This window comes from Sus scrofa, chromosome 8 (assembly GCF_000003025.6).
Source record: "Sus scrofa isolate TJ Tabasco breed Duroc chromosome 8, Sscrofa11.1, whole genome shotgun sequence".
NCBI classification, from domain to species: domain Eukaryota; kingdom Metazoa; phylum Chordata; class Mammalia; order Artiodactyla; family Suidae; genus Sus; species Sus scrofa.
Window position 1 is genome coordinate 85,511,741 of NC_010450.4, and position 26,524 is coordinate 85,538,264.

The 26,524-nt window shown below is 36.5% G+C and overlaps 1 protein-coding gene across 10 annotated transcripts in view; it reads left to right on the top strand.

The window, feature by feature from the left end:
* The window catches only part of INPP4B (inositol polyphosphate-4-phosphatase type II B), a 743,160-nt gene that overhangs the window by 699,700 nt on the left and 16,936 nt on the right, over nucleotides 1-26,524 (top strand). For 6 of the 10 annotated variants that reach the window (XM_021100667.1, XM_021100668.1, XM_021100669.1 and 3 more), the window contains 2 exons: nucleotides 10,790-13,784; nucleotides 19,737-19,767. In XM_021100667.1, coding sequence (XP_020956326.1) covers nucleotides 10,790-10,970 — 181 coding nt within the window. In that variant the 3' untranslated portion in view covers nucleotides 10,971-13,784; nucleotides 19,737-19,767. Of the gene's footprint in view, nucleotides 1-1,034; nucleotides 2,416-2,457; nucleotides 8,566-10,789; nucleotides 13,785-19,736; nucleotides 19,768-26,524 lie in introns of those variants that run through there. The other 4 variants (XM_003129178.6, XM_021100672.1, XM_021100673.1 and 1 more) reach the window with 3 other exon arrangements.

Genomic DNA, 26,524 nt, shown 5'->3' on the forward strand with positions numbered 1-26,524 from the left:
GGGTGCTAAGAGGCTTGTCTAGAAGGTACCTTTGCATACATTTCACTGTTAATAGACTAAGCTATAGCAGCTTTTCTGCCTCACAATCCGGAGGATAAAGATCAAAAACCCCTTGACAGCTGAGAGTGACTGCAATTCCGAATACTCTGAATAACGAGGAAATATACCATGGAAAAGAATTTTCATTTTCAACTTACATCAGTATGGCGCGTTTCAGGTGTGCCGTAGTTGGAGTTACTTTTAAGCCCAATTACAAATGCCTGTTTTTTACTTACAGAGAAAATACACAACCCGGAAATTTAAAATGTTTTCTTTTTCAACGTGTCCCTCTGCAAACATGGCTGTCTTTTAACATCAGGAGTCCATAGGACATAAATTTAGCCTCATCTGAGTAAGCTGAGCGGGAGACAGCGTAATTTATGAGCGGAACTGACAGAAGGGTGCTGAGTCGGGTTCTGTTAAACTAATCTTATGGCTGGCAAGGATGACATGTCAGATGTTTCATTCATTTTAAATACCAAGCCATTTCCATAAATCATTTTTTACAACTTTAAATACATTATGTAGGTACAGTAACAATAGATGATGTGTTTGAATGTGCCAGACACGTCCATTTCCTGCACTACATACTGTGTGTCTCATTTCATTTTCCAAAAATGTATTTATCAGGTTATTTTAATGGGTTGATCCATATTTTGGTTTGATTCATGTAGTCTCGTCTACTGGTGCTGTGATGCTTGATTCTTTCTTGTGCATACACATGCAACCCACGTGAATACTGCCATAGTGTCTCTCTCTCTTGCTTTTTTTTGCACAAAAAGCAAAAAGAATCTTCCTTTTTAATACATGTATCAGTGTAGGTTAGTGGGAAAACATACACAGGCTACATTTGGAGCTATAAAAACTTCATCTGAAACTGCTGTATTGTATGAGATAATGTGTTGTATTTCAGGATATTTAAGTTTCTTGACTGTATGAATGCTATACTATTTTCTCTTCTCCCCTAACTCCCCGCCCCTCTCCCTGTTTAACAGCAGACAAACCCAGGGAGCACTGAATGAATCTGATGATCCTGAAACAGGCTGTCTAACTGATAACAAGCCAACTTCTCGACACTTCTACCCTGTCGCCTTGCTGCTTGTCAGCTCACACCTGCTAGTTGTGTGGCTTATTTTAAGTCTTGCGTTACTATTAGCCAAATACCAATAAGTTTTATGCTGTACTCCTTTCTTTTCTACAAACGACAATGGACTTTAAATTATGGGGACAATGTTGTAATTTCTACATTTTCAGATTCACAGAATTTAAAAACAAATGTTTGGATTGTAAGTGTTCTGTTTGTTTTTCCTAAAATCAAAAAAAGGGGGGGGGGGAGTACTATGCATTAAGTGAATTATTTTGCTCTTTTGTTCCTGGAAAAGTGTTTCCCACTGTTAACTAACTCAAGAAGAATTTTTAAATTACTGTCTTTGGAATAAAACAAAGAACAGAATCCTGAAAGCTTGAAGTTCTGCACCTCCTTGTTCCATTTCCCATTAAATTTATTAAAGAAATTAAGACTGGATTTGCACAACACACGGAAACCCTGAGAAAAGTCCTAGAGATGTGGAAGGTTCCAGACTTGATTTCCACTGTGCTGATCTCATTGTTGCCAGCAGCTGATAGAACCTTCTGTTTGATTTTCTAACCTGTTCATTATGTGATTTCTTTGCTGCAGTTAACCCTTTTCTGTCAAGTAACTTCCTGGAGAGAATGGTTCTTTCTGTTTTGTAATTAAATTAACCTGTTTGTAACTATTGTTTGGGTTGATTTGGCTTTCAGAGTACTTTTCTATTCTTTTTAACCAAGTCTTGTTTGTGTCTTGATGTCTCATTCTCAGCACCTGTGACTTTTGTACTGTCTGTACACAAGCTCTTCTTTATAAAGCTGAGACTTGGACCAGGCTGTTCGGAAAGCCATTTTTCTCTTCGTTGCACAGTTAAAATAATGAAGTAAAATAGAGATGACACGTTCTTTTAAAAATCTATAGGGCCAGACTTAATAAATTAAATGCCTTATTCCTAGAACCTACATCCTTAGGGCTATGTGTAGATTTTAATGTGTTTTAAAGAGACCAAGAAATTAATTTGTGGAAAAGTTATAAAAAGGCAGATATATTTATGAAACTGAAATGAAGCTGTATTGTGGAGCAAATTATATTGAAAGAGTTTATTAAATCTTAAATATATGTTCAGAGCAAAGGGACTCTAACCATCTATCTCCGAGGGCAATAATGGTATTGGGCCTGGCCTAGGATTTAATTTTGTAAGATGTATCATCATTTGTGAAAAAAAAAAATGTAGAGTTGAATCTTTGTTATTTTTACTTGGACTGTTGCTGCAACTCTGCATTGAACAAATAAAGCATATTTATTTATTCCGTGTTTCATGAAGTTGTCCTTTTTCCCCCTTTCACCAGAGAAGGATGCCGCATAGAAAATGTACTGAAGAATATCAAATGCAGAAAGTATGCTTTCAACATGCTACAGCTGATGGCTTTCCCCAAGTACTACAGACCTCCAGAGGGGACTTATGGAAAAGCTGACACCTAAGTTTACCAACATGTAAATAAGCAGGAACACAAATATGCTTCCGTTGGATAATGTCTACCTTTTGTATGTTTTTCCTTGTCGTGAGATTGTGGACAGAGGTGCACAGGGATGTTTGCCCCAATCTAGGAATGACTTGAATTAGTTAGCATATTACTCTGAAAGAAATCCATTAAACAAATCTTAAATCATATTGTGTTTCTAGTTCTAAGCTTCTGTGTATTGATTCTCTGGTTGAGATCAGTTCAGAAAGTGTATGTTTCATTTTTGAAGAATTTTGATGAGCAATATTCTGAGAAAGCCTAGGTTGCCACAAGGGGCATGAAGGTGACTGAGAGAGGCGCTGTCTGCTCCAGAAATGGTAGGAGAGGGGAAAGGGAGAGAGACTTTGAGATGTCATTTCATAGTCTTTCTCACACATAACCTGAGAGCCCATTCATGGGCTTTAAAAAAAAAATTTTTTTTTTTTCTAGTGACTTGAAATGAGGGAGAGTTAACTGGTAATCTTGACTACAGAAGCAGTTTGTGTGTGCTTGTAAAGCCTTTTGTTATCCAAAGGAGGTGTGATTGGTCCTTGTAAACATGTAGATAGATGTTAGTCAAGTGATAAAAATACTTTTCGAAAACCTAGTATCTTTCCTAAATTGTGATTTGGATTAGATGGCCCCATCAGCCTGAATTTTGAGTAGTCAGGTTCAAGAACGACCATAAATGAAGAGTTCCCATTGTGGCTCAGCAGGTTAAGAAGCCAGTGCTGTCTCCATGAGGATGCAGGTTCAATCCCTGGCCTACCTCAGTGGGTTAAGGATCCCACATTGCCACAAGCTGTGGCATAGGCCTCAGTTGCAGCTCCTATTTGACCCCTAGCCTGGGAACTTTCATATGCTGTAAAAGAAAAAAAAAAAAAAACAAAACAATGGCCATAAAATCTCTTAGAAGTGTTTCCTAGTAGTCATCTTGGTACAGAATATAAATGGTCTAAGAATGCTTTGTCTGACATAGATAAGTATATGTGAATAAACCTTTTAAAACCTATGCAACCATAATCAATGATAAACCAAAACAATTTCCCTTAAACTGACTTTCAGATGTGTTCTAAGTCAGTCAAATAAACCATAAGTTTTCCAAAAATCCAAATTAGAAATTGCCTTAGAGATCATTGTGTATAATACCATTATAAATGGCTAAATTAAAGCACAAGGAAGATATGCCCCCAATCACCCAGCTAGATAATTTCAGAACTATAGATACAGTCTTTTCTTACCCTCTTAGCCTGTGGCTTATCTCTTCTCTAAATTGCCACACTGAATATTCACATGAAAATTTGGAAAGAATGCTAGTTAGTTAAATAGAAATTGGCATTTTATTGCTAGAATGGAAGCTTGGAGTACAACAGTCTGAACAAATGAAATTTATCTTCTCTAAATATTAGGAATGTGTTCTTTTTTCTTTCTCGTCAGAGGAGCATACTCTCCAAAGCATAAATCTCCCTTGGAAATGCTAGAGGCCTGTTGCACAGACACCTCTTAGCTGTGACCGTATTCAATGGATGATCTTAGGGGCTTTCCATAGCTGATTTGATAGCTCCTCAACCAAGATGCCTGTGGAAATAAACAGCTCTCTCGCTCATATTGGGTTTTTCAAATTACTTCAATTTTAGATAATCCTTTGGGGCCAAAATTATCAACCTATTATTTTCGTGAAGGACTTATAAGCATTATACTTGAGGCAATTGTCCAACTATTTACAACCTTTTTAGTGAAAAGATTCTGTAGAGTTCCCTCATGGCTCAGCAACTTAAGGATTTGGTGTTGTTGTCACTGCTATGGCTCTGGTTACCACTGTGGCAAGGGTTCGAGCCTTACCAGAAAAACTTCCATGCTGCGGGCATGGCCACGAAAAAAAAAAAAATGCTATGTACCTGTCCATCTATTCATGGACAGGTTTTATAGTGTTCTCCTTTATATTTCATTCTCCATTTCACTGATTAAATATAACAGTCTTTGAATTGTTCTATTTCATTTGAAAATGGTAGGATTTGTGGTTATTTTCATTATCCCATTGGATTTAGGGTAAAGAGATTGGGATGACAGAGGTTTCCTTGAATAACTAGGAAGCTTCATTCGGTATAACAAATGCTAGTCTGAGTTCCAAGATACCGTCAGTATTTATCATCTTGGAAATATTTTTTATAAACAATCTTTTTTTGTTTGTTTGTATTTGTAAAAATGAAACGTCTTGACTCAAATACAGAAAACATGTATATTAACTAGAAAGCCAACAGCAGGCTTTTCTATTTGGGAAGATATTTCAAAGTGTTTTTTTTAAGTACTAGACCTTCTCAAAGAACAGAATTTTCTGTAATACAAACGCATGTAAGTTCTCATTTATTGTTAGCATGGTCATATGTATTTCCCTATTGGAAGCCTATATTTGTGCATATTTTTAAAAGTAGATTTCATCAAGAAAATTTTTGTTTAATACTGACATCAGTGTTTCTCCTTTCTGAGAGATTCCAGGTATCTTTGGAAAACTATTAATGCTTGAATTATTAAGACTTTCTAAATCAAAGAGAAAATGTTAAGAGGTTTTAAAATATCTTTTGTACCAACACAGCCTCAGTCATGCTTTACCATCTCCATTTTCATTTAAAAGATGCGCCACCCATTCTACTTTAAAAGATTCTGTTGAGCCAGGAACTGAATCAAGAAAACAACATTTTTAAACAAGAGAATATATACATATTTTGCCCTTTTTTAGGGCTGCACCCACAGCATATGGAGGTTCCCAGGTTAGGGGTCAAATCGGAGCTGTAGCCATTGGCCTATGCCACAGCCTCAGCAATGTGGGATCCAAGCCATGGCTGCGACCTACACCACAGCTGATGGCAACACCAAATCCTTAACCCACTGAGCAAGGTCAGAGATCAAACCTACGTCCTCATAGATGCTAGTCAGATTCGCTTCCACTGAGCCACAATGGGAACTCCAAGAGAATTTATTTTGCTGATAAAACTATTTACCCTCTGATATCATCAAATGTAGATAGCAATTCTGCATTAGCTGCTTACACAGTTCTATGTAAAACATTTAAAAACAAGGGAAGGTATAACCCTGATTATGTTTGACCCAGTGACCAAAGATCTAGAGCCGGAAAATGTTCTGCAAAACAGCTGAATGTAAAAGTTTGAAATATTTTATCAAGGCAGGCCCACACTCAGGTGCACCCACTTATTTATTTCTTATGTGGTTGCTTCTTTCTTGTAAATGTTGCTTTGAGTTTTGTCTAGACTCTACCAAAAGAGTCCTTTGATGTAAATAGTTTCGTCAGGTAAATCAGTGAGTCAGAGCAACCATCTGATCCTGTTAAAAAATTGTGCTGAAATGGCCAACTGCCCAGCTAGAGCAGGACACATGTAATTAACCTCCAGTCCTTTCTGTCTGAAGAAATGTGAAGTCCTAAATGCTAGGATCTGGATGGAGGATACTTTCCTTTTTTCCTTCAACTAAGTATGGGATTTTGCATAGAATAAGACAGTGGAAAAGTAAGAGATATGTATAGAGTAATGCTTTTCTTCTACAGCAAAGCAAGCCCTTCCCTATGTAAAGTTTAATACATACCAAGAAAAGAGCCTAATGCTCCGACTCGTGAGAGTTGATCATTAAAGTCTGTAAGCCAGTTGTTAAACACAACCATCATTAAATATTAAATTATAGAATACAATTGAATCAATTTCATTAAAAGCAAAGGTAATAATCAAACTTACCAATTCCTAATTATTTTAGTAATAATTTAGAATAACCTCTGACCTTGAGGTTGTATCAATTGTATCTATACAGTAGAAATACCATGTTCAGTAACATCATAGGTAGCTTGAAATCGACCACAGTGAGAGTTATACCACAGAAACTGCCAAATGCTACCAACCCAGACTTTTAATTCCTGGAAAGCCTGTTGTTAAACATTTACCAGCACACAAGTGAATGCCACCATCACTTTTTCTCCAGAAAATAATCAATAATTGGAAGCAGTATTAAATTATTAAAATGGTACTAAATGTATCACTCCTCTTTAGATGGCTACAATTTTGTTTTGATTTTTACCCTCCTCAAAAACTCCTATTAGGCTATGTCATATTTTATGTTGATATTTTATTCATAGTTAAATCAGTTAATCACAATGATGCCTTTAAAAACGTACCTCTATGTAATGTTCTGCAAGGGAAATGTCAGCAATGCAGCTTTAGTGTAAGCAATAACAACTTCAGGCTAAATTCAGGAAAATGTTAGCCTAATTAGAGTATCACTAAAATTGTGCTTCAGTATCAATTTTTCAGTTTATAATTTTAGCATTTGCTAAAAGCAAGAAAAACACTAACATATTACCGTGCCCAGATTCTAATAAATATAGCTCAATTGAAAGCCAAACTGTGAGATCAAACAAATTAAACACTGGCAGCATCCTAAATTACACAGCTGTTTTAGGTGTTTGATTTTGAAACAGGATGGTATATCAGTTGTTTAGTTCAATATACAGGGGGCGATTTATAATCTTTTGGGAAATAAATTAACTTTTATCACAAGTTTAAGAAACTGGTCTGAGAAAAACTGTCATCAGCAGTTGCAGAGGGAAGCAAATATATTGAACACAAGGCATCCCTAATAGCTGGAGGCTTTACAAATTATGCGCTACTGAAGAGAATGATTTGCTGAGAGTTGCGAAGTGGATTGACAATTTTAGGTGAATTCACAGAATTCACATTCATTTAGCCCAGCTGCTGTCTGCAAAGAGCTAAGCATTTTCCTCTCCCACCCCTCATATTGATGTTTCATTGCTTTATAAAGGAAGTACCAATATATTATATCTTCTGTTTCTTTGGAAGATTTAAGTTAGGACTTTCTATCCAAACAGATGCTACCCCCTAGGAAAAACTGTCTTTAAGAACAGAAAAATACAGTTAATGTTTTAGATAAAATATGGCAGGCCAATTAAGTATAAAGTTAAGGTATGGAAATTTAGAGTTTTGCTTTCTGAGTCATAGTGCATTAATCACTCTTCTAATTTTATTTATAAGTGAGTAAGAGGAAGTCTAAAGAATATCTGATGTCAAAGAAATGAATCCTATCTGCTATTAGTAATAAGCAGGTAGGAAAAAAATTTTAGGGTAATGTTAACCTAAAAAAAAAAAAAAGGTACTTGCAGTCAGTGCTCTCAAGCTTGAATTTTTCTAGATTACATGAATATTTAGAATTTTAAATTTAAAAAAGAAAACAAGACTCCCAGTTAAGTGTAGTGTCCGGAGAGACTGAACAATTAAAGGAGAGTAGACCTAATACAAGTGCATTGCCCATACACCATAGTTTCCTTATCTTTTAGCCGTTCTTTAGGATGTTGCACTTTCACACTCATGGTATGAGTACATTCACAGTCTTCCTAAAATCATCCGTATTACTTTAAGGTCATAAAAGGGCACAACTCAGCAGTACATCTTTAGTGATGACTTGGTGCAGTTTTATTGACTAGCAGGCAATATTGACTCAAATATTGGAGTTCCTGTGATGCTTGTATATCACCACCAACATTAACAAACCATTTCATGTCAAAAAGCTTTCAAACTTTTAAAAGGCAGACTCTACATATCTATAACTGTGCACACACTCCCATTTTCCGGCACATGTGCAATCCTTTGTACACATATACTTCTCATGTGAATATTTTATTATTTTATTTGACCTTATATCTGATTTTCAGATTCTTGTGGTACTTATCTAAAACATTGGCATTTGTTTTGTTTTAATGTTAAATGTATATTATAGAGGCACCAATAATGTTTAGTCTTAGGAAATGAGGCACGATTAGGTTAGATCATTTTATATTGGCATTTGAAGAAATATCATTTTGTTTTATTCTGTGTAAACCATATTCATTGTACACTGTGTGTATATTTTTGTTTAAATAAATGTGATTTTTATTTTTTATGTTTCTGTCTTTTTCTCCCTGTTATACATTTTTAAATTTTTATCAATGTAGCAATGTCTAAACATTAATTAAAATAGCAGAAGAGTAGCCTAAACAATATTTCAAAGAGAATGAACTAATTTTCTGTTGAACTACAATAGCAATGCAAATTTTATAGCAATAGCAGTTTAGTCTCATATTTACTAACAGAATAGTTTACAGGACTGCTATTCTATGGGAGTAAAATCACCATAATTTTAAAAGATGCAAGAACCATATATCCACCACATGAGCAAATCACTGATCTTTGTAATCCAGATAATATTAGTCATTTGAACATGGGAGAAAACTTTTCCTTATAGGCTCTTTGGCTCTGAGCAGGTATAATGCATTATAACAGTTGATAGTAAAATAAGGCAAATCCCAAGGAGTTTTAATTAGATCTTGTTCAAAAAAAATTAACAAAATTGGGATCTTGATTACATGTAAAGAAGAACTTTTGTCATCTGGAGGATTCCAAGAACATAAATGATCCAGCAGTGAGAAACTCTTGTGTAATGTCATCATCATCAATATATGTTCATACTAATGTATATTTCTACATTTGAGCAGAAACAATTCTAAAGGCATTCCCATAGTGAAACAAGTGCATAGTGAATTATAGAAGAATGCTGCCTGCAATAAAACCAGTAGAGTAGCCTGAGGTGGGAGTACCTTCTGTCTTCAACATCTATGCAAAGGTTCCTTGAGTGCAATAAGTAATGCTCCCACTCAAAGTCAGAGTACAGCAAGGGATTCAGAAAACTTACTCCAGAACTATAGTTTCCTCTTTCCAGAGAGGGGAATCTAGAGGGTGTGTAAATGTAGTTGGAACATCAAACCAGCACCCATTCTAAGCTAGAGTAGTCACATGGGTATGATCTGTGGCTCCCCAGAACAACAAAAACCTAGTTCTCAGTTCTCTCAATGATCCTGATAAATAAGGGTGACCCAAGAAAAGATTTTTAAATGTTTTAAGTAAAAGGGGGAAATGACAGAAGAGAGCACACTTGGTAGAATACCAGGAATGTGATATTGAGCTCTTAAAAACTCCCTTCTATCCTAAGCCAAATGAATTTGTTACTGTAGCCCTTCATTTCAGGATTAAGTAGTAGCAATGATGATAATGGTCTTTTTGCCAATGGTGACTTCTCATTTATCAAACCAATTGATATAAACCACTACCTCCTTGGTGATAATTCATCCCCTTTGTATTTGAGTGTCCTGCACTTAACTACTGTTTTGGGTTTCCTCTGCTTGCTTCTTACATTTAGGAATTGCCACAAAGTCTACACTCAGTATTCGTCTTTACTTATTCGACATGCTCTCTTTTGAGATCCTCAACTGTTATTTCTAAGGAGAAAACTCCAGGACAGGGCTAAGGAATGTGGGCTTTAGAGTCAGAATGCCTGGAGGCAGATCTTGGCTCCCTACTTTATTTGATGCGGACATATTTCCTTAATGTTACTTAATGTTTCCATGTCGTCACATTCTTATCTGTAAAATGATGGTAATAGTATGACTTCCTCAGTATTTCTTGATGAAAAATAAGTGAGAAAATGCATGTGTAGCCTTTTTTACACCATGTCCACTGTGCTGGATCTTCTCTGTTGGCCTCCATCCCCACTGTGGTTTAGGTGCCTGAAGTTCCCCACCATCTGGAATGTAGTGGCTGGAAAACTAATAGTACAGTTCCGTAGTACACTTACAATGAGAGTTCAAGAGATCCCATAGGTTCTGCCAGTGAGACCCATCTATGCCATATTTGGAAGGCAAAAGAAAGTTGGCAAGGGACAGAAAGCATTTACCCCTTGAGCACCCAAGTGGGCACTCAGTCATATCAAAGTAAGCAGCAGTTTGGACTTCCACACAATTGTTAACTCCGCAGCTTGCTAGTAGTGATGGTGGCTTTGACTTCAGTGTGGTGGAAGCCATAGCAGCAGCACTTTCCTATAGTAGTTCCCAAAAATGGATCAGAGGAGCCTGGTAAGTGTCCAGTTCTAAAGTGCCTCTGTCTTTTCCGGTGATTGTGTAAACATCATATTTCCTGTATCACATATACTAAATTATTTTCCACTAGAAATAATTAGACTGACTTATCTCCTGCACTCAACTCTGGCTGATGCCCTCAGCCTATCAGACATAGTCAATACATTTCTTTGTGGTAATTGTTGTTGATTGACTTATTTATCTTTGATTTTTCAGCTGTGATCCGGCATCACCTTTCAAGTATCCACTGGCTATTTCTGTATGTACATGTTTTAAGATATTCGTAATTCCACTGTCCTTCTCCCAATTCACACACAGCCCTCTAAGGATTCCATGCCCTACTCACACCGTTCACAAGCTTGAATGGGTTTTAACTCTCCCATCTCTTGACATTTAGTATTCCATTTGTCACTAAAGTCTATCAGTGTTACCACCATACCTCTCAAATCCGTTACCTTTCATTGCTACAACTATTTTCTTCACATGCATTTTATTGCCCTTGTAACTATAACTCATACCTTCATAACTGTAACTCTATTCAAATTAAAGGAAGTTTGGTATTCACTGAAATCCCACAATTTGGCATTATCTTCTCTAGAAGTCTTATCTCCTGCAATTCTATCCTCCATACATATACACACTAAGAGTTTGCACACATAGTATATGTCTTTTACACACACACACACACACTCTCTTATACACAGATTTTTCTCCCAGGTTTTCTCTGAGGCTACTTCCTTTCTTTCCACCATTTCCAAAGCTGTTGCTCAAAGTGGAACTCGTGTACTTCTTATTCTAAGGCAATCTCCCCATATAATGGAATTAGTCTACACTATTCTAGTTCTTCTGTAATATACACTGTGTCATTCGTTCATTTATTTGTTCTTTCATTTATTCAAAAGATACTTTGTGTGTCTGTGCTGGCAGGAGGTTAGACATAGGATGTTTAGTGGTAGACAAGAAGCATGGTTCTTAAATTCATGAAGTTCACAGTACAAGTTGTGGTGGAGGTAGACAAAAATAAAGCCAAATAAAAAAATAAATAAGTGGTAGTTACCCTGTATGATATGAAGTAAACAGTATAGGGGGCTTGGCAGAAAATCATGGTGTAGGTGAGTTAGGCAGGGTGGTCAAGCTGTAAAAGAGGAGAACTGTCCAACCAAAGGAAGGTAGGGGACAAACAGCGACAGTTAAAGGGGGGTCATTGCATGGACCACAGAGTGTGGGACTGGAAGAGAGATGAGATTAAAGTTAGCAAAAGCTTTTTATACCAGAAAAAAATGTCAGTTTTAGTTTACGTGCAATTAGAAGTGATCACAAGATTCTAAGAAGTGGATCAAAATGACTTTGCATTTTTAAAGGTTCACTCCAGGTGCTGTGCAGAGGCTGAATTATAGGGAATCAAAACTGCAAGTGTGAGGCTGTTAGTTGGAAGGATATTGCAATACCGTGAGGGATGGTGTTGAACTGGCATGTGGCAGTAAATATTAAGGGAAGTAGAGAGAGAGATTCATGTAATGTTTAGGGAGTAAGAATGGCAGGACTTGCTGATGGGTTGGCCAGGGTGGGAGGGGAGAATAAGGAGACTGAATGATTAGGATGAGCTTCATTTCTGACTTGAGCAACATACTGAGATGAAGACGAAGGAGGCAAGAGTAAGTTGGAGGGTTAAACCAGGTTTGGCTTTGCACACATAGTTTTGGCTGCCTAAGTCATCCAGTCCAAGCTGCATTCAAGTATGGAATTTGTGGAGCTGAATCTAAGGTTCAGAGAAGAATCTAGAGTGGGACTAGATGGCAGTGTCAGCTGTCAGCCTATGCACGTGAATAAGAGCACTCAGAATAGTAGTCAGCACTTGTGGGCTGAAAGTGCCAAAAAACATAACCAGCTTAAACGAAAAGGCAGTTTCTTGACTCATAAACTGAAAAAGAGCAAGGGTTGAATTACAGGCACATCTGCTACCTGATGTTTAACTCTTTAAATCATGATTTTTAATTCTGTCTCAATGTCTCTCTCTTCTTCTACTTCTAACATGGATTTTCTTTTTTTTTGGGGGGGGGGAGGAGGGCTGTTCTTTCTCCTTAGTGTAATTTTCTGGAAAGATTCTGCCAGTTCAGGCTACGTGGTATTTTCAGCTTATGCCTCACAAAAAGAAAGGGATCTATTCAGTCTCAGCAATTGTCCTCATCCCCCAAAGGACTCTCCTCGGTCACTGTGTCTCTAAGGGATCTATCTGGGCCCCTCTCCTCCTCTAAGGCAGGCGAAGTGGACACTTTGAATGACAGCTCCGCCACACTATATGGCGTTGGACAAGATCCATTCTCCAGAGGAAAAGACGTGGGAAAAACAGGCTCCCATTCCATCTGGGGAGTGAATGTCCTAAGAAAAAAGCCTGAGACCAAGCTTCAGGAGCTTTAACATTAAGAGGTTGTGTTATAGTAAAAGCAGCCTGCTTTTGATAAGAATCACTTTACTGTAAAATTGCATTTTCTTTGGCATTAGATTCTAAAGTCACTAGTCAGATAAAAATGAAAAGCAATTTCCCTGAAGTAAACATAACTGAGAAAACAACTCTAACGCTACAGCGAGAGGCAAGAGGTTCAGTGGGGTCTGGGGTTGCCATTAACCCTGAGTGAATCAGTTCATTGTTAGTTTCCATTCTCCCCCAAGTAAACTGAAGAGAGCATAACTCCCTCCATGCCTTTCCCTTGTTAGTTTCACAAACAAGTAGAGAATCCACCAGAAAGCAGGGTGAATCCATTGCCTGTGGATTATGTTTTTATTTCAGAGATCCCTGACCTACTTCTAAAGAGAAGTAGGGAGTTGAATTATTTTGCTTTTAAAGAGAAATAAAATAGCGGGCTAAACATCCCTTCAGTTTTGTTTCATGTTTTTTTCAGTGACCAACATCCTCTAGGAAACTATTTGTCGTTTCTGGTTACACATCACACAAACTGTCATCCATGGAGTGACTTTGATTCATGAGCATGGACACAACTGGATATACATGGTTTAGCTTCTATCTTTTTTCTCTTCTGATGTTTGTGTACCTATGGATATGATATTTTCTTTTAGAAAATTTGAAGAAGAGGGAGAATTTCCCAACTCCTTCCATGAAGCCTTAAATATCCTGATATCAAAAACCGGAGAAGCGGAGTTCCCTTCGTGGCTCAGCGGTTAACGAACTCAACTAGGATCTATGAGGATGCAGGTGCGATTCCTGGCCTCGCTCAGTGGGTTAAGGATCTGGCGTTGCCATGAGCTGCAGTGTAGGTCACAGATGCGGTTTGGATCTGGGGTTGCTGTGGCTGTGGCTGTGTCCTGGGACCCCTAGCCTGGGAACTTCCAGATGCCTCGGGTGCGGCCCTAAAAAGCAAAACAAACAAACAAACAAACAAAACAGAGCAGCAGTACAAAGAAAGAAAGTGGCTCATGAAGTGATGGAAAAATTCTAGCAAATCAAATTCAACAAGTGGGATTTATCACAGGAATAATGTGGTTTAACATTAAAAATTAATCAGAATAATTCACCATATTAACAAACTTAGAAAAGGAAAACTATACGATCATCTCATATATCATTTGATAGAGTCCAAAATGCATTCTTAAAAAGTAAAACTATCACAAATCTAGGAATACAGGGGAAATTCCTCAACGGATAACAAGCATCTACACGAACCTACAGTGAACACTTCATTTAATGGTAAAACTAAATCCTTTTCCTCTGAGATCAAAATCATGACAAAAATGTCTAGTCTCACCACTTCTGAAAATTTTACTGATGTTTCCAGCCAGATCAATAAGAAAAATTTTAAAAAGGCACGTACATTATGAAGGAAGATGTAAAACTATCTTTATTGGCAAGCAATGTAATCAACTCTGTATAAAATCCAATGGAATCTACATGTAAACTAGAAGTAATAAAAGAGTTTAACAAGATTGCAGAACATGAGCTCAATGTACAAAAATTAACTGTATTTCTAACCATCAATTTAAGTGCACTAAAAGTACAAAGTAAAGTCAATTCATACAAGGTTTTTTTCAACAAATGGCGTTGGAACAATTGGATGTCCATGTAAAAAGCAAATCATCATGGATACCTTAAACTAATACAATCTACTCAAAAGTATAAATGTAAACATAATACTAAAAATTTTCTAAATGAAAATAGGGGAAATTTTTTAAATTATATTAGGCAAAAATTTCTTAGATATTACATCAAAAGAACAAATCATAAAAGTAAAAGAAGTGATACATTTTATTGAAATTAGGAACTTTTGCTCTGCATTTAGCATTGCTAAGAGAGAGAAAAGCCTAGCCACAGACTGGGGGAAAATATGTGTAAATCATATATTTAATACAGAATTTGCACCTAAAAATATAAGTAACTCTTAACACTCAACAATAAGAAAACAAACTAAAATTAAAACAATTTAAAAAATCATGATTAGAGTCCCATTGTGGTGCATGAGGAAATGAATCTGACTAGTATCCATGAGGACACGGGTTCCCAGTTCAATCCCTTGCCTCACTCAGTGGGTCAGGGATCCGGCGTTGCCGTGAGCTGTGGTGTAGGTCATAGAGGTGGCTCAGATCCTGCCTTGCTATGGCTGTGGTGTAGGCCAGCAGCTACAGCTCTGATTTGACCCCTAGCCTGAGAACTTCCATATACCATAAGTGCGGCCCTAAAAAGCAAAAAAAAAAAAAAAAAAAAAAAAAAAAAAAAAAAAAAGTCATTAACAAAGATGTGAATAGACACCTAACCGAAGGAGATACTTGATGGCAAATAAATACATGAAATGCTCAAAACTTAATCACTAGGGAAAAGCAAACTTAAACCACAATGAGATACTTCAGTATGTAAAGCAATTGGAATTTTCTCATGTTTCTGCTGGTGAGAATGCAAAATGATTGGGCTTCTTTGGAAAGGAGTTTGATAGTTTGTTATAAAGTTAATACATTTATATAAGTTAACACACATTTAATTACATAATCCAATCAATGTCCTAAGGCATTTTCCCAAAAGAAATTAAGATGTATATTAATATAGAAAACTATAAAATATGTTTAAGGAAACTTTAAAATTGCCAAAGGGAAACTATAAATGTCAAAACCTGGAAATAATTAAAATCTCCTTCAACCACGGAGTAGCTAAAGAAACTGGGGTTCATCCATATGTTGTAACACTACTCAATAATACAAAAGAATGCATTAATTCTCTTCACAACAGCATTGATGAATCTCAAATTCATTGTGCTAAGTATAAGTAAAAAAAATAAAAAGTCAGATCCAAAAGACCACACACGGTGTGCTTTAAGGTATTTCGACAAAGGAAAACTATAGGAACAGAGAAGAGGTCAGTGGTTGCTAAGAATTTTGTATGAGAAGGCCTGACTATGAAAAGATAGAATGAGAAAACTTTTGGAGGTAATTGAACTATACTATATCTTGATTGTGGTACTGTATGAGTACTTTATGCACCTGTCAAAATTTACAACCTATATAAAATGAGGATTGAATTTTACTGTATGTCAATTTTTTAAGACTGTGTGCCAATTTTTAAATTAATTAAAATTGCAAAGTAAAAAATAATAAAATACGAATTAAAACCACAAAGAAATATTATTGCACGCCTACTGGAATGGCTAAAATTGAGTTTAACTTCAAGAACTCCAGATGGGCAGCCTGGTTGGACTAAAATCAAGATTTTCACCACCTATTTTTCTTCTTTAAATGCCATTGGAATTTCTGTACAGTCTTTGGCAACACTAAGAACACTGAGTACTGAATTTTAACTTCAGGGCAGGGAGTAGTTTTTTCTTTTTTTCCAAGTGCAGGCCACTGACAAATGTATATATATCTGCTGTTGACTTTTCAGATGCTTTTAGATTGAGAATGTGAGAGATTTTGCATTGAACTAACACAGCTTCTAGAGCTGTGAAAGAACTACGCCTGTGCCAGAACAGCTTAGACCACAGCTGCTGAAGAAACCACAACTCTGCCCAGATGCAAAAAAATCCCTCAGGCTGAGACTGAGCATGCAATGAATTGGTGAAGTCCTAAATTCCCCTGGATTTGTAACTTATAAGGACAAGATAATTTGAATTTTCACTTAAAATTCCTTTCAATTTTGACATCTTAGTATTGCAACTTACAAGAGGATTTACTTTGCATATTTTAAATCTCCCCTGGAATTTAATAATGTAAATAAATTTGGACACTTTTATTTGTTGTCATTTTATATTGGCTCACTTTTACATTGTTATTCATTCTTATTACAAATTCTTATGCCCTTTTGGGCGATACGGATGGATCTAACATGGGAAATAAAATTGAGAGTGAAATATAGAGAGCTTGAAGTTATCTAGTATTCCATTCTCACTCATTTAAAAACCCTCTGGTGGCAATAAAGTCATCCCAGAAGTATCCACAAAATTATGGTTGAACAGGAGTTCTTGTTGTGGCTCAGCGGGGTATGAACCCGACTAGTATCCATGAGGATGCTGGTTTGATCCCTGGCCTCACTGAGTGGGTTCAGGATCCAGCATTGCCGTGAGCTGTGGTGTAGGTCTCAGTCGTGGCTCAGATCTGGGCTTGCTGTGGCTCTGGTGTATGTAGGTCAGCAGCTGCAGCTCCGATTTGACCCCTAGTCTTGGAACTTCCATATGCTGCAGATGTGGCCCTAAAAAGAAAAAAAAAACTGTGGTTGAACAGATAAGTAATTATTTTTTATATGATGACAGCCAGGTTTCTCCCTGAGAAGATAGTTATAAATAAGGAAAGAGGAAGAATAAAACAAACCCTGTGGTAGTAGATTGGAATTAGAAATATCAATAGAAATTCAAGCTTTATGTATATATCTTTATATACATATACACATATGTAAAAGCACATATAGATATATACATGCATGTAAACAGATGGATACAGAAATGGATTTGGGTATGTATCTGAAAATGCATACATACATTTCTTAGCTCTATATACTAGGAGGACTTAGAAGAAGTCACACACCAGTAGCAATGAGCACACATAGTACCTAGATCTCTAAATTCCATTTTCCAAGAAAAAGAACCAAGATTACATAGATACATGATTTATTCCAGGATGGAGGCAAAGAAAGGGTAGATGAATATGGACCATCTTGAGGTGCCAGAAAGTAAAGACAGAACAAACATCTTTTTAAAAAAGAACAAAAATAAAAAGGAAAAACAAAAACCCACTGAGGAGTGACAATAGAAATTAGATTTTAATTCTATGTGTTTAAGATAAACACACATTTTTTTCTGCTAATATCTTTTCTAGCATGGATTTTTTTTTTCCATTTAAAGAATATGAGCATTCAACATTTACAACTGAGAGGATTATAAAAATTCTTCTGTATAAATTAATTCAAATTTCACCCATGTAGCATACATAATAATTTAAAATCTTTAGATCAGCCTAGACCAAATGCTAAAAATATTCTGGACAAAGAGGAAAAGCACTTAGACAAATGTAAGCAAGTGAACACATTATCTGAGTCAATACCTTAGATCCAGGAACCCATAAGAGACTACCAAAAAAACTTTTTAAATATATTAAGATGTACAATGAATTCTCAAGAAGAGAAATAAAGAAACCTGCCTGGAATGTGCAATTGATGTTGCTCACAGATGCTGCACTAGAAAAAAAGATTTGAAGACGATAAAGTAAATCATCAAGAAAGCTGAAAAGCACCTGCTGCTCCATTAAATCCAAAGTCAGTGAGATGAGCAAAGAGAGGTTGCTCACTTACATGATACAATTTTAACTACCTAAAAAACTCATTGTGGACTTTGATACAAATTTTAATACATTATGGGCATCCAGTAACCACTTAATGAGTTGAATCAACCTTTGATCAGAGGAGGCAGTGTTGGTGCTAAGGTATCAAATAAAATACATTTCTTTGTAAATGGGGATAAAGGTAAGAAAAAACCACCTCTATTAAAAAACAAAATTCAACTGAGTAAATTTTGAAGATCTTATTAGCTTTAATCAATGATCCATGAATTGGGCAGCATACAACCTAGCAGAGAGACAGGAGCTGTACAAGGTGAAAGACTTACAGGCAGAAAGGAGTGACAGGGAAGTTATTCTAGACAAAAAGTGGGTTAGTTATTGCAAGCCTACTTTCCTTTAGGGGGTGACAGGAGTCTGTTAGGTACATTACCTCCCTAGGACAGATCACAGAACCCCTGAGTAATTAGTGTAAGCATTCATTTCTGGGGGAGCCAATACTGTGATTGAATCTTGGTTTGGTGGTAGGAGGCTTAGCATAAAAGATTCCACTTGGGGACTGCTGTATTATTTTTAACACTACTACACCTTTTTCTGCTGAGTACTGCTTATTGCACTGCATCCCTCTGTAATGTTATTTTCAATATATGGGTCAATAGAATATTTCCCTTAGTTTTTTGTTTTTTTTTTTATTTGTTTTATCTTGGACAGAGAGCCATCTGCCTAATGTGATGCCTATATTGTTTTATCTGAAAAGATAATGGTATGTCAAAAATGGAATCCATTCTTGCTCACTTTATTCTGAGTGCAATTTAAAGATAAACATATTAGAGAAATGACTTCAGATATGAAAGTAGTAAAACTATGAAATAATTTAATTCTCTTATTGGTTTACTAGTGTTCCTGTGTCAGAAAAAAATTTATTGCTTTTGCTTAGTTTTCCCCATTTTTAAATGGAATCAGTGTAGTCCATCCAAAACTCATGAAAAGAATGATTTGTTTTCTTGAAAGAATATAGAATTTTAAAAGATCTGGAGCCCTTGGATCTTGGGTATCTTTTATGACTAAAATGTTATTAGTTGTATTGTGAATTCTTTTTTGCATGCTATTTTTGATAGATGTGATCTATGTCAATTTGAGCAGGTAAAATTATCTGATTTTTCAGTGTCCTAATAAAATAATAAAAATGTATCCTCCTATTTTATCTTTACAAGGTAACTACAAATGTCTTTTAGAAGTCTGCTATCCTAAAGGAACAAAATCCTATCGTATATAGGAATTCTCCTAACAAAGATTTGTATTTTTACCTATACTAGCTTTCTTCTTTCCTCTTAACTCCTTTATGCATTATTACCAAATTGTAGTTCTGAAATCATCTGTTATTTCTACCTTTGTTTTACAGATTTACCAGTATTGATAACTGGGACCGTCAGGTAAGTAAAAGGACCCTCTCAGAAAGGATGAGCTGTAATCAATTTAGAAATCATCTTTCATTTGTCTGATTGGGTAGGGCAAGGGTTATGGTTCCTTCAGTGGGGTAGGAAGGCATAATTATTATTTTTATTTTGCAAAGTAGAAAACCAAAAGCACAGAATGGAACTGGTCACGTGACTAAGAGCTCACATCCATGAACTCAGCCCATTGGAAGTTGCATTTTATAACTTTCGTGAGTTTTAAGTATATGTATCCCTCTGCTAGATATCAAAGTGAGAAGCTAAAAGCACATCGCTGTGATGCAAATCAAAATCCACCATCTTACTATCAGTGCTTCCTTCAGGAAGTTGTACCTGAAAAAGCATTCTTCTAGGACTAGTGGAAACCTAGCAAGCACTTTGGAATAAACTTAGTTGCACAAACCAGTCTGTGAATAGATTCAGTTCAGTTCAACAAATATCTCCTGAGCAAGTCCGATGTGTTGGGCATTAGGGTAGGGGATTGGATTGAAGAATAAACAAGGTTTTCAATACAGTGGATGAGACAGACAAGAACAATTTTTGTTTGTTTTGGCTGTGGTGTGCAGTGGCTCAATGAGGGACCTCAGTTCCCAGACCAGGGATTGAACCTGGCGGCCACAGTGAAAATGCTGAGTCTCAACCACTAGACCACCAAGAAAGTTACAATTCTTAAATTATAAAGAGTGATTTAAGAGTACAAGGGAAGGGCGTTTTGCTACAGGTTACTGAAATTGAATCCAATATACAGGGTTAGCTAGGAGAACAGACTAAAACATTTTGTACCAATCGCTCAGCAAAGCTTTGGAGTAAAAAATTGGCGTGAATACTAGTAGTTCCATGTTTTAAATCTAGCAGTGGTTGCAACAAAATGATTTACAGAAAGGGTAAAAACAAAAACAAGTTTAATCAAGGAAGTGAGATTCTTTACCAAGAAGAATCTGGCAATCATGATCTGTCTTTGGGCATTCCTCAATTTACCACATTCTTTAAGTCTGCTTGGTGCATATGCTCCTTTACGCTCGGTTTTAAATTTCAGATAAGAAGCTGATTCTTAAAAATGAAAACAACCTATTGATATTTATTTATTCATAAGAATTCTAAAGGGACAGCAGCAAGATGGGCTCAGGCAGTTAAAAATGTGTGGGGTATGTGTGTGCGTGTGTGTGTTTTCACACATCCCAAACAATACAACTCTATTTGCATTAAACTTATTAAGTCAAATCAATTTTACAGACATACTGGTTAGAGTTTTGGCACTTAATTCCTCTTGATAGTCCACCTGGTAAATTTCATTTCCCACTGTGCTTCCCTGCAACCTATTTTTAACATTGTGTTTGTTTGGACATCATTAACAAAGAGAAGAGCCTCCTTGGAGTTGTAAAGTACAGAAGAGCAATTCAGATATTGCAGTGAGAAAACAGTCACATTCACATACTCAGGTCTTTTGTCACATAGTCAAATAAGGTTGAAATATATTTACTCATGAGGTCTGAGAATATTTAGTTATTAGGTAGACATCAACTGTGCACAGATTCATGAGCTACATAGGGATAAAGAGAAATCCATACCATACTTCTTATTCCCCCTATATATGTATCTTTTGAGGGGGCCATGCCAAGGGCATGCAGAAGTTTCTGGGCCAGGGATCAAACTCCAGCCATAGCAGTGACTGTGCCAGATCCTTAACCTACTGAGGCACCAGGGAACTCCCCAAAATAAGTGTCTTAGATGGGAAGCAACAATTCTTAATTGTTGAGGGTCTGTTATATGCTGGCTCAGTGACAGACATTTAGTTATACCTTACTTCATTTAATTTTCAGAGCAACACTGTAAAGTGGGGAAATAAAACTCAGAAAAGTGAAGCAGTCTGCTGCCAGTCATATGGCGAGAATTCAAACCAGGATCTGACTCCAGGCCAGTGCTCTTTGTATTACCCCTGCCTCACTGAGGCTTCTAACAAAATCATACACCATGGAAGGTTAATGACCATAAGGCAATTTAGCAGTGACCCCAAGAAAATAATTGCAAAAATTCACGTTTATGAGATATAAAAAAATAAGAGATATTTGTTTTTTAAAGGAATTTGAATAAGAAATAAGAATATTTATTATAAAGATGTGTAGATCACCTACTATGTGCCAGGCATTGTGCTACATGCTTTATGGAGATGATCTCATTCAATCTTCAAAACAATCATATGAGGGAGATATTGTTATTATACTAGCGAGAGAGAAGTATGAGATTTGCCCCCTGGTCTGAGTCCAGGACTTGTTTTATTCCCAACTACTGAACAGCCTCCTCCCAAACTTCCTTACACGCTTGCAGCCAGCCACAAAGTCACGAGCAGCCTTGCAAGTGAGGTAGATCTTAGCAGACAGGATGTGTGAGCGAGAAACTAAAAAGTTACACATGTTTTCCATGTAAACAACCTTCTACAGACCTTCTCTCTGCATGTGAATTGGGATTCATTACTAAAAGCTGCTTAACTCACTGTGACCTAAGAATTGATATACGGTCCTAGATGTTATACAACCAAGGAAGTATCTGCCTTTGGGAGGGAGGTCATTTGAACTTAGAAGTTTGAAACTTAAAAAAAAAGCAATGAAAATATATATTACTAGAATTAAAGAATGTGCCCTAGATAGGTTCTTTTGTCCACAGTTTCCCAGATTAGAAATGTTAGGTAGGATTCTCACTTGTAAAGTAGTTTAAGCACACGCTTCCTAAACATTATTTTCTACAATGTTAAGTTTCATCTGCTTTAAACCTTGTGATGATAAGTCTGCTCACGCTATGCCTTTCCATAAAGCTCAAAATCCCCATCTCAGTATCAGGCTTATCTATCAACCCAGCTAAATTACCCATCACAAGAGGCCACCACTGTGAGGCAGGAAGTAGGGAGGGTAATTTTTCTGGATTTAACGACCACACACTGTCTTAGAAAGCATTGTTGAGGGTTGTCAAGAGAAGATATATGCCAATTTTTATGAGGTATTGCCACCAACCTTGAATATTTTGAATGAGCAGCTCCTAGATTGTAGGATATTTATTTATATTTATATTTATATTTATATTCATTCTTGTATTTGGATCTGGATTGAGCCCTTGTTTTAAGAGAATAAGACTTTGTTGGACCATCCTGGTTCTATAAATGATGCAAATGTAAGTGTCTTCAGGCAGCTTAGTAAACTTTCAATCTCTCCAAAAACCCATAGAAAAATCCAAGGGCATTTGAAAACAAGTTTAGAAATGATACAAGAGCACCCTGCCTGACCTCTAGCATTCCCTTTTGGTGGTAGGAAGGTGGTCATGGTGAAGCAGTAGTAATTGTTCTGAGGTCATGTTAGAGTTGATGCTCATATAGTGCACAGAGATGAATAATATTTGTCTTGAAGGGATCTAAGCCAAGTTGTCCAGCCACAATTACTAGATTCCTTTTGATAAGTATTAATAACCTCTAATAATTGGAGGTAAGGGAGAAAAGATATGTTTCTTTCCCCTACATCATTAACATAAAATAAAAAAAAATCCCAGACTGACCTCTGTCACACATAGTATGTTTAGTTTTCCAGCAAGTATGAAACATAGGCACAAACCCTTCCATAGGCTTAAACAGTCCTTTGGGTGTCCTAACAAATCTTGAAATCAGAAGTTAACCTCCAGGCAGGTGTGATCCTGTTCCAGCTAACCAGGTTAATCTGAGTCATGACTAAAAATCTACTGGCTTAACACAAGACCTTTCAGGAACAAGATCTGGGTAGTCAATTCTATGGGTCAGGGATGAAAGGCTTGTCTAGATTCCTATATCGTATTCATGCATTTTATTCCGCAGTGTTTCAGCCCATCCATACGACATACTTTTCTGCAAAGAAACACAATCTCTAACATTTGTTCCACAAATGAGCATATGAACATTCATAAATATATCTGAACCTTGTGTTGGCCACCTCTGGAAAACATCCCTTTGACAAGATACTAGCTAATCTTCCCTGGAGGGAGTACCTGTTAGAGCATTTGATCAAATGTCGGGTGTAGACTTTAACTAACATTGCTGTGAAGGGAGGTTATTTTTATAGTATAAATGGACGTCAAAGATTTGGAGATTTTTTTTGTTTACTTAAAATTTCCTATATATCTAGTAAATTCTTTCTCATTATATTTCAATTATAGTCCAAGGAATTAATTTACATAATGCTAAGATCTTAAAACTCACAGTAAACAACACTGACACTTTCTTAAGAATTGAAATAGAGTAGAATCTAGCCCATTTGTTCATTGCACTTCAACTAATTTCTTAAGGAAATAAGACTGTAGCATAGAGAATATAACATAAACTTCGGAGCCAGACGGACATGAAATCAAGTCCAAACTTTCCATTTTCTTACTGTGTGAACATGGGCACTTTGCTAAAGCAAATTCTTAGCTTCTTCATCTGTCAAATAAGGATAATTTCTAGTAGTGAAGATTAAGTGGAATAACAATCAACATGTTCTTAGCCCATGAGACAGCTGTTCAATAGGAATTACCATTCTTTTCGTTATTAGGATGACTTTGAAGATAAAATTAACAAGTTGTTAGTATTCTCAGTATAAAAAAATTGACTGAATAGGACTTAACAGTTCAAACACTCACCAGTCCAATACAATTCTTTGTTGTTTGTTCTGAGTGTGGAGCATTAGTGTACTGAGTTTGTCAAGGGAAGGAGGGCAGAAAAGCTATTTAGTCTGACTGTAGAAAAACCATGTTTTTGGCTTTCACTTTTCCTACCCTAATTGCTCTCTTTCGAAAAACATCTTACCGCAACATTGTAAATCTACTATATTTCAATTTTAAAAAAATGCTTTAATTATGTACTATCATTTCACCTATGGGAACTGTATGGCAATTATAGTACAACATAAAATAAGAGATTATAGTTTTCGTGGGGGTGGTTGTGGTTTGTGGTTTTATTTAGCCTATTCTGTTCCATTGTGCTGGGTGGAGAAAATGAAATGTAGGCCTGTATCGAAAGTTCTCAAACCCTGTTCCTTCTGTCAATAAACAGATCAATATCACACGCCTCTACTCTGTGGCTAAAAGAACCCCCTCTCTGAGAGTCCTTTCTTGAGGACAGATCTTTAATACACTTGTAGTGAAGGACAGGGAATAAAATTGTTGGGCTATTGATTTACCAGCACAGTCTAAAAGGCCATGTCTAACAACAATTTGCTTTAAAAGGCTATAATAATCTCATGAGGAAACTCAGGACCTAATCTGTTAAAACCATTTTTAACATTTTAAAACCAGACATGGCACGTCTTTGCTACTGATCTCATTAGTCTGATGAGGCATATGTTGTCTTTAGGCCTTTGTTTTAACTCCATTTGGGAACCAGAGCTATCTGGCATGGTTTAGTACAAAGCAACTACGAAGGTCATTGCAGAAGTGGGTGCAATGATTCCTAATATCCATTTTGCAATTTACAGTTTTCCCAAAGAACCTTTCACCTAAACCAGATGTGTAGCTGCTATGCTTTTGATTGGTTGCAAATATTTTGAATGTGACATTTATTATTATTTTTTCATGAAAGAAGTACAGTTGAAGTGATTACATAATTAAATTTTATAACAGAATAGAAACGCATTTTCCTATGTGAATATTATCAGAAAGTGGAGTTCCCATTGTGGCTCAGTGATAATGATCTTGACTAGAATCCATAAGGACGTGGGTTAAATCCCTAGCCCCACTCACTGAGTTAAGTATCTGAGGTTTCTGGGAGCTGTGGTATAGGTCGAAGACATGGCTCGGATGGATCCTGCATTGCTGTAGCTGTGGTGTAGGAACTTCCATATGCCACAGGTAGTGGTCCTAAAAAAAAAAAAAAATCAGAAAGTAATGGGAAAAAAAAAAAAAAAAAAAAAAAAGCAACAACCCAGCAATGCTTTCTTTATCCTGGGGAGCTAAAAGAAGTTCACCATTTTATGAAATTATTCATGGTGGTCAGGCATTTCTTGAAATTACTGTCTTTGTAAAAATTACTCATAAAGATGAGAGTACAAATGGGGGTGGGATTCCTAAATTACTCCAGTAAACCTTGCTAGATGCAGCTGTGTATTAGTCATATAACTATGCACTCTCAGAGAAGCCCTTAAAGATGTTCACTAAATCCAGGGGCAAGTTTGCTGTTTAATTTTCTCTGTAACATCATTTGAGAATTTTTCTCCAGCCTTCTCTGCAACATCTGTAGGTAGGAGAACCCAGTGCTTGGTGAGGTACTGGAGAATTACATGAAGTCATGCAAAAAGCAATAGGCTGAGGATCTGGGAATGTAATGCTGACTGGTTCTTACTAACTTCAGTGGACTTTGAACTTAGCTTTCCTTACCTGTAAAGTGAGCGAGTTGAGCTAAGCAATTCTCTGCTTCAGCTTAAGTGGTTCTGTATTGTCAATAACTTCAAACCTCACTGGAATAAATTTTTCAAAAGCAAAGATGAAAGCACGTCCATATCCAGCCCAGTCTTTGACAATGAGAGTTTTCTGAACTCTGATCGTCTAGCTTCCTCCTCCATCTCCTGTAATTCCCACAAACCAGAATTTACAATTACTTTGGGGGTAAGTACATAATAAGTAATGCTAAATACTATATTGCATCACAGCAGAAAACTTATTTTCTGGTTGACTAGCCATAGGTGTTGCTAAGATTAAACATTGTACTAAAGAACTGACAAATTGATCGTTTTGTTATAAAGTATTTTCC